Source organism: Lissotriton helveticus, chromosome 5_1 (assembly GCF_964261635.1).
Source record: "Lissotriton helveticus chromosome 5_1, aLisHel1.1, whole genome shotgun sequence".
NCBI classification, from domain to species: domain Eukaryota; kingdom Metazoa; phylum Chordata; class Amphibia; order Caudata; family Salamandridae; genus Lissotriton; species Lissotriton helveticus.
Window position 1 is genome coordinate 1972567175 of NC_136065.1, and position 14686 is coordinate 1972581860.

The 14686-nt window shown below is 46.3% G+C and overlaps 1 protein-coding gene across 1 annotated transcript in view; it reads left to right on the forward strand.

The window, feature by feature from the left end:
- Positions 1–14686, forward strand: part of LOC144753921 (melanoregulin-like) — a 144808-nt gene that overhangs the window by 77963 nt on the left and 52159 nt on the right. The window contains exon 3 of the mRNA XM_078641449.1: positions 6367–6457. Within this exon, the coding sequence (XP_078497575.1) occupies positions 6367–6457 (91 nt within the window). The remainder of the gene's footprint in view (positions 1–6366; positions 6458–14686) is intronic.

A 14686-nucleotide genomic window follows, 5' to 3' on the forward strand; every position in this document is an offset into this window, starting at 1 on the left:
TCCCAAAATTTTTTTGTTGGATGTCAGACAACCAACTAAAACTAAATGGAGATAAAACAGAGGTTCTCCTGTTAGGAAATAGCAAAGATCTCTGGAATGATTCCCATTGGCCACCATCATTGGGTAAACTTCCACCTCCAGCCTCTCAGGTTAGAAACCTTGGGGTCACCATTGATGACTGTTTATCCATGTCCCAGCAAGCTAACAAAGTAGCAGGTATATGCTTCGCCATTCTCAAATGGTTACGCAAAATCATCTGGATGCTGCCACCTACTACCCAGAAGACCGTGGTCAATGCCTTAGTGACATCCCGGCTTGATTACGGTAACATCTTATACCTGGGCTCAAATAAGGCAGTGATAAAGCGTCTGCAACTAGTGCAGAACGCTGCGGTTAGACTGCTTTGCAAAATCCCCAGATCTGCTAGGATCACTCAACATCTCAGGGATCTGCACTGGCTTAAGGTCGAGAACCGTATTCGTTTCAAAGCCTTGAGCTACCTATTCAAAATTAAAGCTGGCACGGCCCCCAAGTATCTTCAGGCCCTTGCTAAGCCTTACCTCCCAAACCGCAACTTGCGTTCAGGTACAGCGGCAAACTTTGTAGTACCAAGGTTTAAACGAGCCAGAATAGGCGGGAGATCGTTCTCTTACCTGGGGCCAATGCTGTGGAACACACTGCCCATCCACATACGCAAAGAGGAAAGCTACGTGAATTTTAGAAAGAGCATAAAAACATGGCTGTTTAATAAATAATTGCTTTGTCTGTTTCTCTCCCTAGTGATATTTTGAGTGTTTTGCAGTTCTGGCGCCGGGAAACCCTTTGTGGGTAGCTGCGCGCCTTACAAATGCTATAAAATAAATAAAATAAATAAATAAATAGCAGGTCTAACGACCCCCACATCAAGCATATTTTTGTTGATGACCACTCGGGAGAAGTTTCATTGATCATTTGTAAATTAAAGAAATGGTTTGAAGCTTGTTTCAGACTGCAGTGCAAGAGTGAGAAATTGGGTTTTTGGTTGAAGGGGGGACCTCTGTTCAAGCAATAGCAACAATCCCTTTCAGGATGAACTACAGTCACTAAATTAACCTGTGCATAGCCCTCTGGTAGTTTGGCACAAAAGCAGTCAGTCTGAATTTAGAGGCAATGTGTACCATATTTCTGTAGCACACAAACAGTAATAAAGTGAAAACACAACCCAAGAAAAATCCTACACTAGTTTAGAAAAATAGAGTACATTTTAATTATTTAACACAAAAATGACAAAAATCCAAACAGTAGAACTGGAGTTATGAATTTTTAAACTTTAAGGTAAAAACTAACACCTAAAACAGCAAAGCCCCAACCGCAAACATCCAGCCGTGCGAGTCCGGGTCAATGTAAAAAAGTATGGTCTACCGCAATGGAGCACGAGTCGAATACAAAAAGTGGATTGGGCCCGGTCGGCATTTACATTCTGACGTATAAAAAATTTCAGGGAAAAGTGCCCTAAGAAGGTATATTCAGCGGGGTAAGCCTGCAGGCAGTGTCCGAGGAGGAGGCATCGTCCTCGGAGAGCCACTGGATGAAGTCATGGTGAAGATTTCTTCGTTCAGACTTGGGGCGTCCTTTTCCATATCTTTTCTGGCTCCAGGCTCAATAGGGACAGCATTGTGATCTTCTGTGCGGCACCAATCACAGTGCCAGATGAAGGGCTGTCTCACTCTTTCCTTTGCACCTTTTTGAGAACCAATACACCATACAGATAATTTGGAACCAAGGATGGAATCAATATTTATTATGTCTTATGATACCTTGATGGCACATTCTAAGGACTTTCCATTTTGTAATGACGGTTATACAAGACGCTTCTTTTGCAAAGGATTATAACAAAATATTGACCATGTTAAAGAGCTTTTTTCTGCTATTGTGCCCTGAAGCAGTCCATTTGTACATGGACAAAATGTTTTGGCTGGTTTTATATGAAGTAAAAGAAAAGCACAGCAGTCCTTCCAGGTGCAGCAAAGCAGTCTGGTGGAGTACACAGCAGGCCAGACCAGCAGGAGCCCTCTGAGAGTCCTTCCTGAAGTCCAGAAATTGAAAGGAATAGTGGGCCTGAGATTCCTACTTTGATATCTGTTGGCTTCTTTGTTGTAGGAGATGTTTCTAAAGAAATTCCTTTGAAGTGCTTGAAGTTTCCTGCTTCCACTGCCGTGGCTCCAAGCTGACGAATGAAAAATGCAGTGGTGACAAGCCCTTTGATTGAAGGCAATGCACAGCCTATTCAGTTGCAAGTGGGGCAGCACCCAACTCCGCCCCTCCCCAAACCTTCCAGTTGATGGCCCATCCAGGCATACCTAATCCTTCTATAATGTGGCTGTCTGGGACGAATAAGCAAAGTGCAACTGTCGACTAAAACCAGTCATGTGATCCAGGAGCACTCTTTAGACACCAAATAGGGCAGAAAATGGCAACTTTCTAAAATTGACATTTTCAAAATTGTAACTTAAAATCTGACTTTACCATTAAAGAGGATTTTTAATTACAATTTCTCAGACACTACGCAGGAAATGTTTACCTGTTCTCAATCAAAAGTTAGCACTTATTAAATGTAATATGGCCACCCAATGTTATCCTATTGGAGTGGTAGGCCTCACAGTAGTGAAAAAAACGAATTTAAGTGTTTATAACCAACAGGACATTTAAAACTTAAAAGTACATGTCCAACCTTTTAATTATACTGCATACTGCCCTGTGGGCTACCTAGGGCCTAGGGCCTAGCTTATATGTGTTAAAAGGGGATTTTAAGGATTGGCAAGGGGATTATATGGCCAGGTTGAACTGGCATTTTTAGGTTTCGCCTATTATCATTCGCTTGCGAATGTAATAGGCGAGAATTCAAGTGCTCCATCGACTCGTCAAACCACTGCGGTTTTTTCACAGTGCATGTGAGTCACGTGACCACAAAAGCGGGTCACGTGACTACACAAGCACGCGCATCATCCTAATCCGCCTGCCACACTTCTCCTCCCCTCGCTCGCATTCCCGCCCCCCCACAAGGCTCTCCCGCCCCCATCCGGCTTCCCTCCGCGCATCTCCCTAATCCGCCTGCCACACTTCTCCTCCCCTCGCTCGCATTCCCGCCCCCCCACCAGGCTCTCCCGCCCCCATCCGGCTTCCCTCCGGCCATTTGCCAGCATTGCGAGGTCATTTGCCAGGAGCTCTCCCTCGCCCGCAGCTTGACAATGTAAACTCCTATCACTACAATATGTATCAGTTTGCAGTTAGTAATCTCTCTTAAACTGCCTATGCACTCCCACCCACACAGAAATAGTACTGTGACTTCCTCATTTCTATCTATGTTTGCATCTGTTTCTCACTAGAGCTAGGGGTTGCACACGCTTCCCCTGGCACAGTCGTACTCCGTTAACATATTGGATTCTACGCATGCCCGCCCAGTGAAGCCCCCAGGCACCACGGGTGTAACCCCACCCTCTCGCAGATGCGGGACTGCGGGACAGTACTATTGGTTTTGTAAATGGCATTTTATATTTATATATCGTTATTGGCATTGTCAATAACAATATATAAATATAAAATGTCATTTACAAAACCAATAGCTCCAACTTTCCAAATGCGAAACCTATTGGCAACGCCAGTGCTTGTTTAAACTGCATTCAACTGCAGGACATGTTTTAAGGTGCTACTTAGATGGGTTGAACAATAAGTGCTGCAGGCCCACTAGTAGCATTTAATTTACAGGCCCTGAGATTTTTGGTATACCGCTCTACAAGCAAGTTATAAGTAAATTAAATATTCTAACCACGTGTAAGCCAATTTTACCACGTTTACAGGAGAAAACACAAGCAATTTAGCACTGTTAGCAGTGGAAAAGTGCACAGAGTACTATGGCCAACAAAAACGAATTCAGCAAAAATCGGAGGGGTGAAGGCAAAAAGTTTGGGGGTGACCCCCAGCAAGGGCCAAGTCCAACACTGGGTTTTTAATTTTAGCTGGAAAGCAGAAAAGTATGAGAAACATGAGCAAAGTTTTTGCTTTGAGAGGAAACTGTTGACCTGCCAGCCTTGGCTACTGTCAGTTTCCTTTGGGGGTGGGGAGCAATCATTATCATGGGGGTGTCCTTCCAGCAGCTCTCTTCCCCTGCCTGTGGCTGTAGCAACTGCTGTAGCAACTATCTTTCCAGTGCGTCACAAAGTCTTAGCGCCTGGGGGCATTCATCGTTTCCCGCCAAAATACCAGAGTTCGTAAAACATGCCTCGGTTCACATATGATGACAGGCACGGAGTTGGGATTAGATTGAAGCCTATTATTTTGTTCCAAGTCACAGTATATAAATGGAATAGGCTGGGATTAATTTGAGGATTTGGGGAGGTAATAAACTGTGTGTGAAGCTACACAGAGAGTCAGCTGCAGATTCCGATATTTGGGAGCGGGAGGTGAAAGCACATGTCGAAGACTAATACAATGGTGCAGGGATTTCGCTTTCATTCAAATCAATTCACTTTATTCGGAAGGTTTTGCATGCATAAAAGTAACATGCAAATCACAATTGACATTTCATTCAGTTTAAAAACACGATTTAAATATTATGAAAAAGTTAAAATTACAGATAGCATCAAGTTATAATAAAGTAAAGTGCTGTGCGCCTTCGCAGTATGTCAGGTGAGCCTGCAGGATCGGCATGTTTCGTTTTCCAATTAATTGAGTGGCAAAATATGCCCAATTCGGCACATTTTATCAAAGTAATAAGGTGCTACGTGGTTTGAAAATGAACCAGCGTGTCATAATCAGACAGAAGGATGGCACGTGAAAACATAGCTTGACACTGCCTAATATCACTAGATTTCCTTTAAAAAAACGGGATTAGGAATAACCTTGTATAAAATTCATAAAATTTACAGGACAGTAAGAAATGTATCATAGTTTGACCTGACTTGTTGTCACATGGACAGGGGATAGTGGCAAGGTTTGGTTGATACCCAAGTGGGAAACACAGTAGATGTTTAGCGGTGTCAGCACGGAGCCTAAATAACAATGGGGGCAGGTTTACAAGCCCCGTACGCCACTTTTGCGTCGCTGTTGCGTCACTTCTGTGATACAGCGGCGGCGTAAAGCCAGCATCATACTGCGGGGTATTTACAACGTGATTCATCTAGGGAGAGGGGTCACGTTATAAAGCCCTGGGCCACATGAAACATACGTCAGGTTTCATGTAGGCGTTCCAGCGCAGGGTGCGCGTTCCGGCGCAGGAACACCTCACAAAAGTGCCTGTGTGAAATGAGTCACTTTTCCGACCCTGCTGCGTCAAAACCTTGCGGCTTGACGCATCATGTTGGACATAGGCAGGGTTGGAACAGTGCTGGAGTTGCGTCGCGCCCGCAATGCAACCCCAGCACTGCACCAACCTTATGCCAGCAGTTGCGACACGCATTTGTTTATCCTTGCACCATGATGCACCGCATTGCAAATGCAGTGCATCTGTGGTGGCGCACGCGTAAACTTGCGTCACGCATCTTTCCTGGCGCATCCCTGCTAATTTGCTGGGATGCACCAGGAAATGTAAATCTGCCCCAAGGAGCGCACCCATCCCCAACAGGGCTGCTCTAGGTAAACAGGAGGTGACGTTGAGGCACACAAGGACAAGTAGGCAGTAAGCAATGTTTTCCATTCCGTGTGTTTGAGGCGATTTTCCTGTGTTAATTCATAAAAGACTGTGGCTACTTCCTATTTATTAACAGTAGGACATAAATCTTTCCCTGTCAAGCCTTCTGCAAACCTATTTCTCCCAATTCCGATATACTGTATGCCAACCCAGGAATTAGGAGGCCGTTATCACAGGAGAGACAGTCATCTATTATATCTCTTGTGAGTACTGCCTTCTCATTAGTCCATATAGATATCCAAAATAGTAGAGGCCTCATTCTAATAAAATCATAGATGTACAACAAGTTTAGCTGATTGTGGCAGATAATATTGGGAGATGAAATTGGTACTTCGAGGAGTCGCCTACATTTTGTACGGTTTCACAATTCGCAGCCATTCAATTTTCAGAACCGTAAGTGGTAATGGGAGCGTTTTGGGATTTGTAGATTTGCACCGTAGCTTTCAGTTGCCCTCCACCACGAGGTTGGAGGATTATGCTTTCATTAGTGCAGCAGGTGCAGTGGCACCGGGCTCGGGGTATGTCTAGCCTTCTTTACTTAGCCGGGGCAGCTGGTTCTATTATGTTACTTGCATTAGAGCCAATGACACCCTTACTATGTGGCTGCAGTAAAGAGAGAGTCAGGAAGGTCTCGGGCCCACTGATACAGAGAGTCCATCACTGAAAGCCCACCTGTGGGTGTCTCTTCTTTCTTCCTTCAGGGCTACCGCAGGCTCAGCTTCGACATCGGAGCACTGAGGCAGGTGCGCAAGGACATGAAGGACCGCTGGAGAATAATCCTGGATAACCTAGGTGAGACAGGGGCTGGAGTCTGAAGAGGGAGGGATCATCCTACGAGTGGGCGAGAGAGCCTGGCTCAGGTGGAAAGCCATACTGGATAAACATTTGCTTAAAAAGTGGCAATGCTTGTTCCTGCGCAGTGAAAAGCCCTTTGCAAAGGTTGACTGGTCATCTTTCTGTTGTTTATTGCTGTGTTTTGCTCTTAAACTGGTAATAATGAGGCGAAATCTTCGCCCAGGTAGTGTTACAAGTGTAAAAAGTGACAAAATAATGAAGTAGTACTATCTAAAATGCGCTGCATTGCGCCGCATAATTTGCCTTTCTTGTCGCATAATTTAGTCAACCATGTTGCATAATTATGTCCTCTTCTGCCGCACAATTCCACTGGCCCTGCCAATGATTAGGTACGCCCTATCCCACTTCCTCTTTCCTGACATGCGCACACCAGTGGTCGAAGTGGGGAAAAAAAAGTAGGGGAACTGTGGGTGGAGAATAAGGAGGCGGGAATAACTGAAGATTGAATCAGTGCCATGGGCGGAGTCAGGGGTGTGGCTATTAATAGCAAGACATACCAATTTTTAGTATGTTTAGCATTTCACTGGCCAGTTACAGCTTATAACGTTATTTAATTAAAACAATGGATAAACATGTTTATTTGAGGTTTAATTCAGAAAAAAGCAAACACTCATAGGGAAAACAGGTTTATGTAAAGCGTGTGAAATATAAGCAGGAACAACATGTTACCCTAATGCTTTTACTCTCATTGTTCAGAAATCCATAATTATTTTTTGTCTCAAACATTGAGGTCATGAATACAGGGCTCCTCCTGTACACATGTGTTAAGCAGTGCTCAGAAGAGAAAGGGACTCTTCAGGAGAATCTAGACTCACGGAAACCCACAAAGGCTCCTTCATATTCCTATCAGCCATCTAGCTGCTCAATCATAATATAGCAAAAAGAACAACTGGTTGACAGAATGCAGAACAATATCATACATTCACCCCAGTATAGAGATCTGGGCCTAAATCCATTGTTTCTTTGCTCACCATGCCATTCCAGTTTGGACCCAGCCATATGCAAATCAGTCTTGACCCTGCACCCAATAGGAACAGTCTTCCCCGAACTGCCAAGCCAGGTCCTCCCTGGACTGGAAACAAGCATCCTAGCACCTGTTTCAGGCTTTCAGCCCTCATCAGCCAGGATAGCTTGATTCCAGTGGCATGGAGAGCACGGGACTCATGTCTGAGCATACCTGTCCCACTCGGGTGACAAATGCAAAAAGAACAATTGATGGACAGAATGCAGAACAATGTCATACATTCACCCCAGTTCAGAGATCTGGGCATAAATCCATCGTTTTTTGCTCACCATGCCATTCTAGTTTGGACCCAGCCATATGCAAATCAGTCTAGATTCTGCGCCCAATGGGAACAGTCCAGCCCGAACTGCCAGGCCATATGTATTCAAGTGTCCTTTCATTCGGGATGTGAACACAAAGCAGTACCAACTGAACTATGCACATAACATATTGCTCTTTGATATGCATGGTACATGTTCTTTGCAGCAGGCATATTACCCCCCTGCACTACCTTAGATGAGTAAAACAGCCATTAGACAAAACATGCTCCCATCTCTCTCCAGCAGGTACATTGATCACCAAAGTTATCTTGGCACTTGTATTGTTGAACGAAACCTGCTGAATATACAAAGAACTTTGCAGTGTTTTTAAAACTCCTGCACTTGTACAAAACTGGTCCCCCCAAACTAAACTGGCCCCCTACCCTTCAAATCGCCCTGGGAAACGCCTGCTCCGGCCCTTTCACTGCTCCTGTCCAGTCAGTACTCCTGCTCATGCTCGATCAACACTCCTGCTTCATCAATTCCCCTGCCCCTCCCTTCTCCTGGCCCGTCACTTCTCCTGCCCTGTTCACAGCTCCTGCCCTGTTCACTGCTCCTGCCCTATTCACTGCTCCTGCCCTGTTCACTGCTCCTGCCCTATTCACTGCTCCTGACCTGTTAACTGCTCCTGCCCTGTTAACCGCTCCTGCCCTGTTAACCACTCCTGCCCCGTTAACTGCTGCTGCCCTGTTCACCGCTCCTGCCTTGTTCACCGCTCCTGCCCTGTTCACTGCTCCTGCCCTGTTCACCACTCCTGCCCTGTTCACCGCTCCTGCCCTGTTCACCGCTGCTGCCCCGTTCACCGCTCCTCCCCATTCACCGCTCCTGCCCCGTTCACCGCTCCTGTCCGTTCACCGCCCCTGTCCGTTCACCGCTCATGCCCGGTCACTGTTCCTGCTCATGCCTAATCACTGCTTCTGCCCCGTCACCTCTCCTGCCCCGTCACCTCTCCTGCCCCGTCACGTCACCTGCCCGTTCACCTCTACTCTCCTGCCCTGTCACTTCACCTGCCTGTCACGTCACCTGCCCGTCACGTCATTTCTGCTGCCCATCACTTCTTCTGCCCGGTCACTTCTCCTGCCCGGTCACTTCTCCTGCCCGGTTGCCTCTCCTGCCCTGTTGCCTCTCCTGCCCTGTTGCCTCTCCTTCCCCGTCACTTCTCCTGTCCCAGTCACTTCTCCTGTCCCAGTCACTTCTCCTGTCCCGTCACTTTTCCTGCACCGTCACTTTTCCTGCACCGTCACTGCTCCTGCCCCATTAACTGCTCCTGCCCGGTTCACTGCTCCTGCCCCGTTCACTGCTCCTGCCTGGTTACCACTCCTGCTCATGCCTAATCACCGCTCCTGCCCCATTACTTCTACTGCTTGGTCACTTCTCCTGCCCCGTCACCTCTCCTGCCCCGTCACCTCCTCTCCTGCCCCGTCACCTCCCCTGCCCCGTCACCTTTCCTGCCCCGTCACCTCTCTTGCCCCATCACCTCTTCTGCCCCGTCACTTCTCCTGCCCGTCACTTCTCCTGCCCAGTCACCTCTTCTTTCCTGTTGCCTCTCCTGCCCCATCACTGCTCCTGCCTCGTCACTTTTCCTGCCTCGTCATATTTCCTACCCCGTCCTGTCACTTTTCCTGCCCCGTCACTTTTCCTGCCCCGTCACCGCTCCTGCCCGTTCACTGCTCCTGCCCGATCACCGCTCCTGTCCCATCACTTCTCCTGTCCCGTTCACTGCTCTTATCTGTTCACTGTCCCTATCCGTTCACTGCTCCTGCCGGTTACAGCTCCTGCCTATGCCTATTTACTGCTCCTGCCCTTCACTTCTCCTGCCCAATCACTTCTCCTGCCCCCGTCACCTCTCCTTTCCTGTCACCTCTCCTGTCCCATCACTGCTCCTGACACATCAACTCTCCTGCCCAGTCACTTCTCCTGCCCACCCCCCTCTCCTGCTCTAATACCTCTCCTTTCCTGTCGCTCCTGTCGCCTCTTCTGTCCTGTCACTGCTCCTGCCCAATTCACTCTGTGTACAGCATTAACAAATTACACAAGGTGTCAAGTTCTCCACGTACTCTGTCTGGGGAAAGCTCCTCTGTAATCACCAACTCTGATCTCACTGGCACTTGATATGCTAAAGGCAGAGGGGGGCGCATTGTCATTCGAAAGGGGGTAATCAGCCTCATCGTAATGACAATGGGCCTGTCCTCGGTCTGTGTGAGGGCTGCTGCAGCCTCTGGAGTTCACAGTGAAGTGCGAGCCGCCCCTGGAATCTAATGAAAAAGGTTATCGTTTTTTAGCCAGACTATTCTTGCCGTCCCGGGATGCTTTTTTGAAAGTAAGAAGTAGAGGAATGGACTGGAATCATTTTTAGAAGTAGGGGCACGCCGTGCCCTTCCGTTCCCGCCCACTTCTACCACTGGCGCACACACACATTCACAAAAAGTAAATGAACAAGATATTAATTAAGCATATGCCTCTTTTTCTAAGTTTGTTAGCATAAACACATCTTTCCTCGTACATTATGACTCTATAGCTTACCTCTTTATTTGAACACAAAACTCCACAGCCATCCCAGGCTGGTGGGAAACCTGTTGGTTAATCATAAATTATAAAATGAGGAATGAAAACATTACTCTTAGAAACTCATAATAGTGTTACCATTCATATTTCAAATTCAAATTTGATGCCACAGATACATAAAAACATGTGATATGATACAGGAGATTTGTGATCATATAATACTCTTATTAAGACCCAGAAGAGACCTCATGGCTGCTTTGGTACTACGTGAACAAATGAATGCTAGACAAATCTAGCCAATACATCAATCAATCATCACTTGTTAAAGCGCACAGCTGCTTCAAACAGAAGCGTCTTGGCGTTCAAGAAGACAACAGAAGGCTATCCAAGATATCTTAAAAGGTAAACAGTGTCAAATAGCAAGGTTTTGAGTTTCATTTTAAAAGTGGCCAGTGATTCAGCCCAACACAAATTGGATGGTAGGCAGTTCCATAGTTTAGCTTTTAAAACAGTAAAGTGTGTCTTAAAGAATTTTGGAATCCGTAGCAGGCGGCGGTCCATAGACCTAAGTACTCTCTCTTGAGTATCCGGGGCCGATCTATTGGCCAGGTAGTGAGGGACATCTCTGCAGAAAGCTCTGAAAGCCAGGGTCAAAGCTTTAAATTTAACAAGCTGTTCCACCGGAAGCCAGTGCCGATGTCCCAGTTGTGGAGAGATATGATGGTGACGAGGAACTCGCCTAATAAGCCTGGCTGCTGTGTTTTGGATTATCTGTAGTCTGGGTATCAGATATGTAGGAAGGTCAAAGTAGAGACTGTTCGAGTTGTCCAGACCAGAGCTGACTAATAAATTGACAACAGTTTTTCTAGTCTCCTCAGGGAAAAAATGAAGAAACTCTTTTAGGATTTTCATTTTCAATAAACAGACCAACAAGATGTGTAATCTGAGGGGCAAAGGAGATAATGGAAGCGAAAATGAATACATCACACATATAGATGTGGGAATAACATTTAGATGCCCATTTTCACCTATTGTAAATCACAGATATGTTTTCACACTTTATGGAATAATTAGCTTAGAATTCATTCAAAGTGACATCACTTCAAAACAAAGAGGACATTATAATGTTAGCAGGGTTGCTTGTGTTCCGGTTCAGGAAGGACCTGGCCTGGCAGTTCAGGCTTGACTGTTCCCATTGAAGCAGGATTAAGACTAATTTGCATATGGCTGGGTCCAAATTAAGGTGAGAACGGGGCTTATTTACAAACACCTTATGCAGCCAGTATTTCACTTTTTCCGATATTAAAAGTGTCGCACCTGTGGCACAAGGGGCTTGTAAAAAAAAACATGGTGTGCAAAATAAAGATGAACTGGGATGAGGCTTTGAGTAATTATCAGTGGCTGAGATTAATTCAAGCATTCCATCCGTCACTTTTTTGTATAGTTTAGTGTGTCGCCCCTAAGTGAGACAGATATGCCCAGACGTTCACCCCGTTCACACTGCGTCACTGGGACTAAGCCATATTTGGCTGACGAGCCAAAAACGTGGGCGAAGTCAGTTTCCTGTTGCTTGTGTTGTGATTCAGATACAGCCTGACCTGGCTTGGCAATTCAGGTTGGACTGTTCCCATTGGAGAAGGGTCAAGATTAATTTGCATATGACTGGGTCCACACTGAGGTGACATGGTGTGCAAACATAACAATGGACTGGGATACAGCGCAAGTAATTACCAGTGACTGAGATGAATTAAAGCTTTTTATACATCACTTTTATTATACTTTAGTGTGTAGCAGATATTGACTGGATAGGGAGGGTGGCTCCATTTTTATGCTTCCTGATCCAGTACTCACTTTCGGATGTCCCTCATCCTATAGCCACCGAATAGTCTTGAACATGCCCCCAGCTATGTTGACTGTACTCCTTTACCAGAAAACAAACTGAATGCGCCTGCGCATTTCTTGCGAGAAATATGCGTGCGCGTGCGCATGCGCAGTTTTCACAAGGATTACCAATAGGGCGAAGAAGTGGAGGAGGGTAGCCCGGGCACACCGCATGCCAGGTAAGTGGTTTTAAATTTATTTTTTAATGATGTTTAATTACTTTTTATATTGGGTGGAGGCAGGGGCTGGCCAACTCCGCTCCGCTGCGGAGTGTGCAGAGATTTGCGTTCTCCGTGGAACACGGAGAAGACAAATCTCCGCACACTCCGTGGGCGGAGCGGAGCAGAGGTCTCTGCCCGGGGTTACTGTCTTTGGGCTGCCTGTGGGTGATGCTGGGAGAGGGAAGTGTCATATAAATCTCAAATACCAAGCTCTCCTCCTGGTTTGTGTGCTGTCTATGTCAGTGGATGCTCGCAGTGTCAGTGCTACGTGTGGTGGGGCGGGGGAGGGGCACGCAGCGAGCGCAAGGTAAATAGTTTTATTTATTTATTTACTTACTTTACTCCTGACTGTCGTATGTCCAACTCCATTACTCCCCCCCACCCTGCCCCGCCACCCTGCAGCCCTCCCACTGCGAGCCACCACTGGTCTATGTGTTGAATGTTGATCATGATGTTGATAAAACTGCATCAGTGATAAAAGTGCATCATGGTAGTGTTTTATTTCAATATCTGCTATTGCAGTAGCAGGGTGATGGCAGATTATGCATGTATGTGCCTGAGGTGGAGGGTTTGTTTTCTAGGTGTTGTGTGCTTGGATGTGTTAGTTATAAAAATGTGGATGAGGTTTTTACATTTGTCTGAGCAGCAGTAATGTGCCTGGATTATGCCTGTGAGTATGGGATGTTGCGAGGTTCCTGTGGGGCACGGTCTTTAGATGGGTTATCTGAGGGTCAGGGTGTAGAATCCTGTGTCCCCCTATTCCATGTATGTTTGAGCTGGTGTCTAGAATATTGAGAGTGAATGATGTAATAGAGAGAGAGAGAGTGTGTGTATGTCTGTGCTATTGCCCGTGCGTGTGTGCGTGCGTGTATGTGTGTGTAGCGGAAGCTGGGAGATAGTTAAAACTGGTGAGAGGATGAAGCCTTGACAAAAGTCCAGCAGAGAGGCACACTGGATGACTGAGCAAGAAAATACCTACTTTCTGAAAGTGGTATTTTCAAACACAAAATGTAAAAATCACCTTCACTAAACAATGCATCTTTAGATGTTGACTTCAGGCATACTAAACTTTATTTTCCTACCTAATTCCCCTGCCAGTTATGTTTATAAGATGTTATAAACAAACTCCCCATTCTGTCTTATGGGGGACAGTTAGCCATGCAAGAGCGAAAAACGAAATTGCCCGTAATTCGCTATCAGGACATGCCACACACACCAGGGCATGTCCTACCTTTCACATACACCGCACCCGGTCCACAGGGGCACCTTGGGCCTACCTTAGGGGTGGCTAACATGTGAGAAAGGGGAAGGTGAGGGACTGGCAAGTGTGTGCACTGGCCAAGTCTACATGGCAGTTACAAACTGCGGCAGACTCCGCAATGGCAGGTCTGAGTTACCTTTTCAGGGCTACTCATGTTGGTGGCACATTAAATGCTGCAGGCCAACTTGTAGCATTTGATTCACAGGCACTGGCACACTCAGTGCACTTTACTAGGGACTAACAAGTAAATCAAATATCCGATCATGGAAACACCAATCCATAACACAGTTTACCACAGGAGCACTTGCACTTTACCACTGATCAGCAGTTAAAATAGTGCGCAGAAACACTACGCCAGCAAAAACAGAGTCAAAACCAGGAGGTCGGAAAGCAAAAACTCAGGGCAAACATGCCAAAATATGCCAAGTCTCATAAATACAACCATTGACATCAGACCATGCTAATAAGTAAAGAAAAACTCACCTACAACACACTAGAGCTACATCAAACTGCACCATTCAAAGACAAGACTTATACAAACTGAATAAAATGCAGAAAGCCTCCTTTACCACACTCCTGATAAATCGCCCCTTTTGTAAAGAAAGATGACAGGTGTTAGAGCACACTCATGCAAAATGTGTGCCTATCACCCACAACACCACAGGGTACCAAACTTTCCGGCATTTTACTCCATCAGGTACTTCCCCTTGCAACCTCTTGTAATATGGTACTTCCCATCTCCAGCATCACACCCATCGGGGTACCGCCCCATGCAACTTCTCACAGCAGGGTACTACTCTTCCCCAACTTAGCACACTACTGGGTCCTCACCATGCAGCATTTCATGTCAGAGTGCTCCTCTTCCCCATCTTAGTACACTATGGTGTACTCTGCATGCAACTTCTCCGGAAACTGTACTACACTTCCCCAACTGCGCATACCATGGGGCACACACCCATGCAACCTCTAGTGACA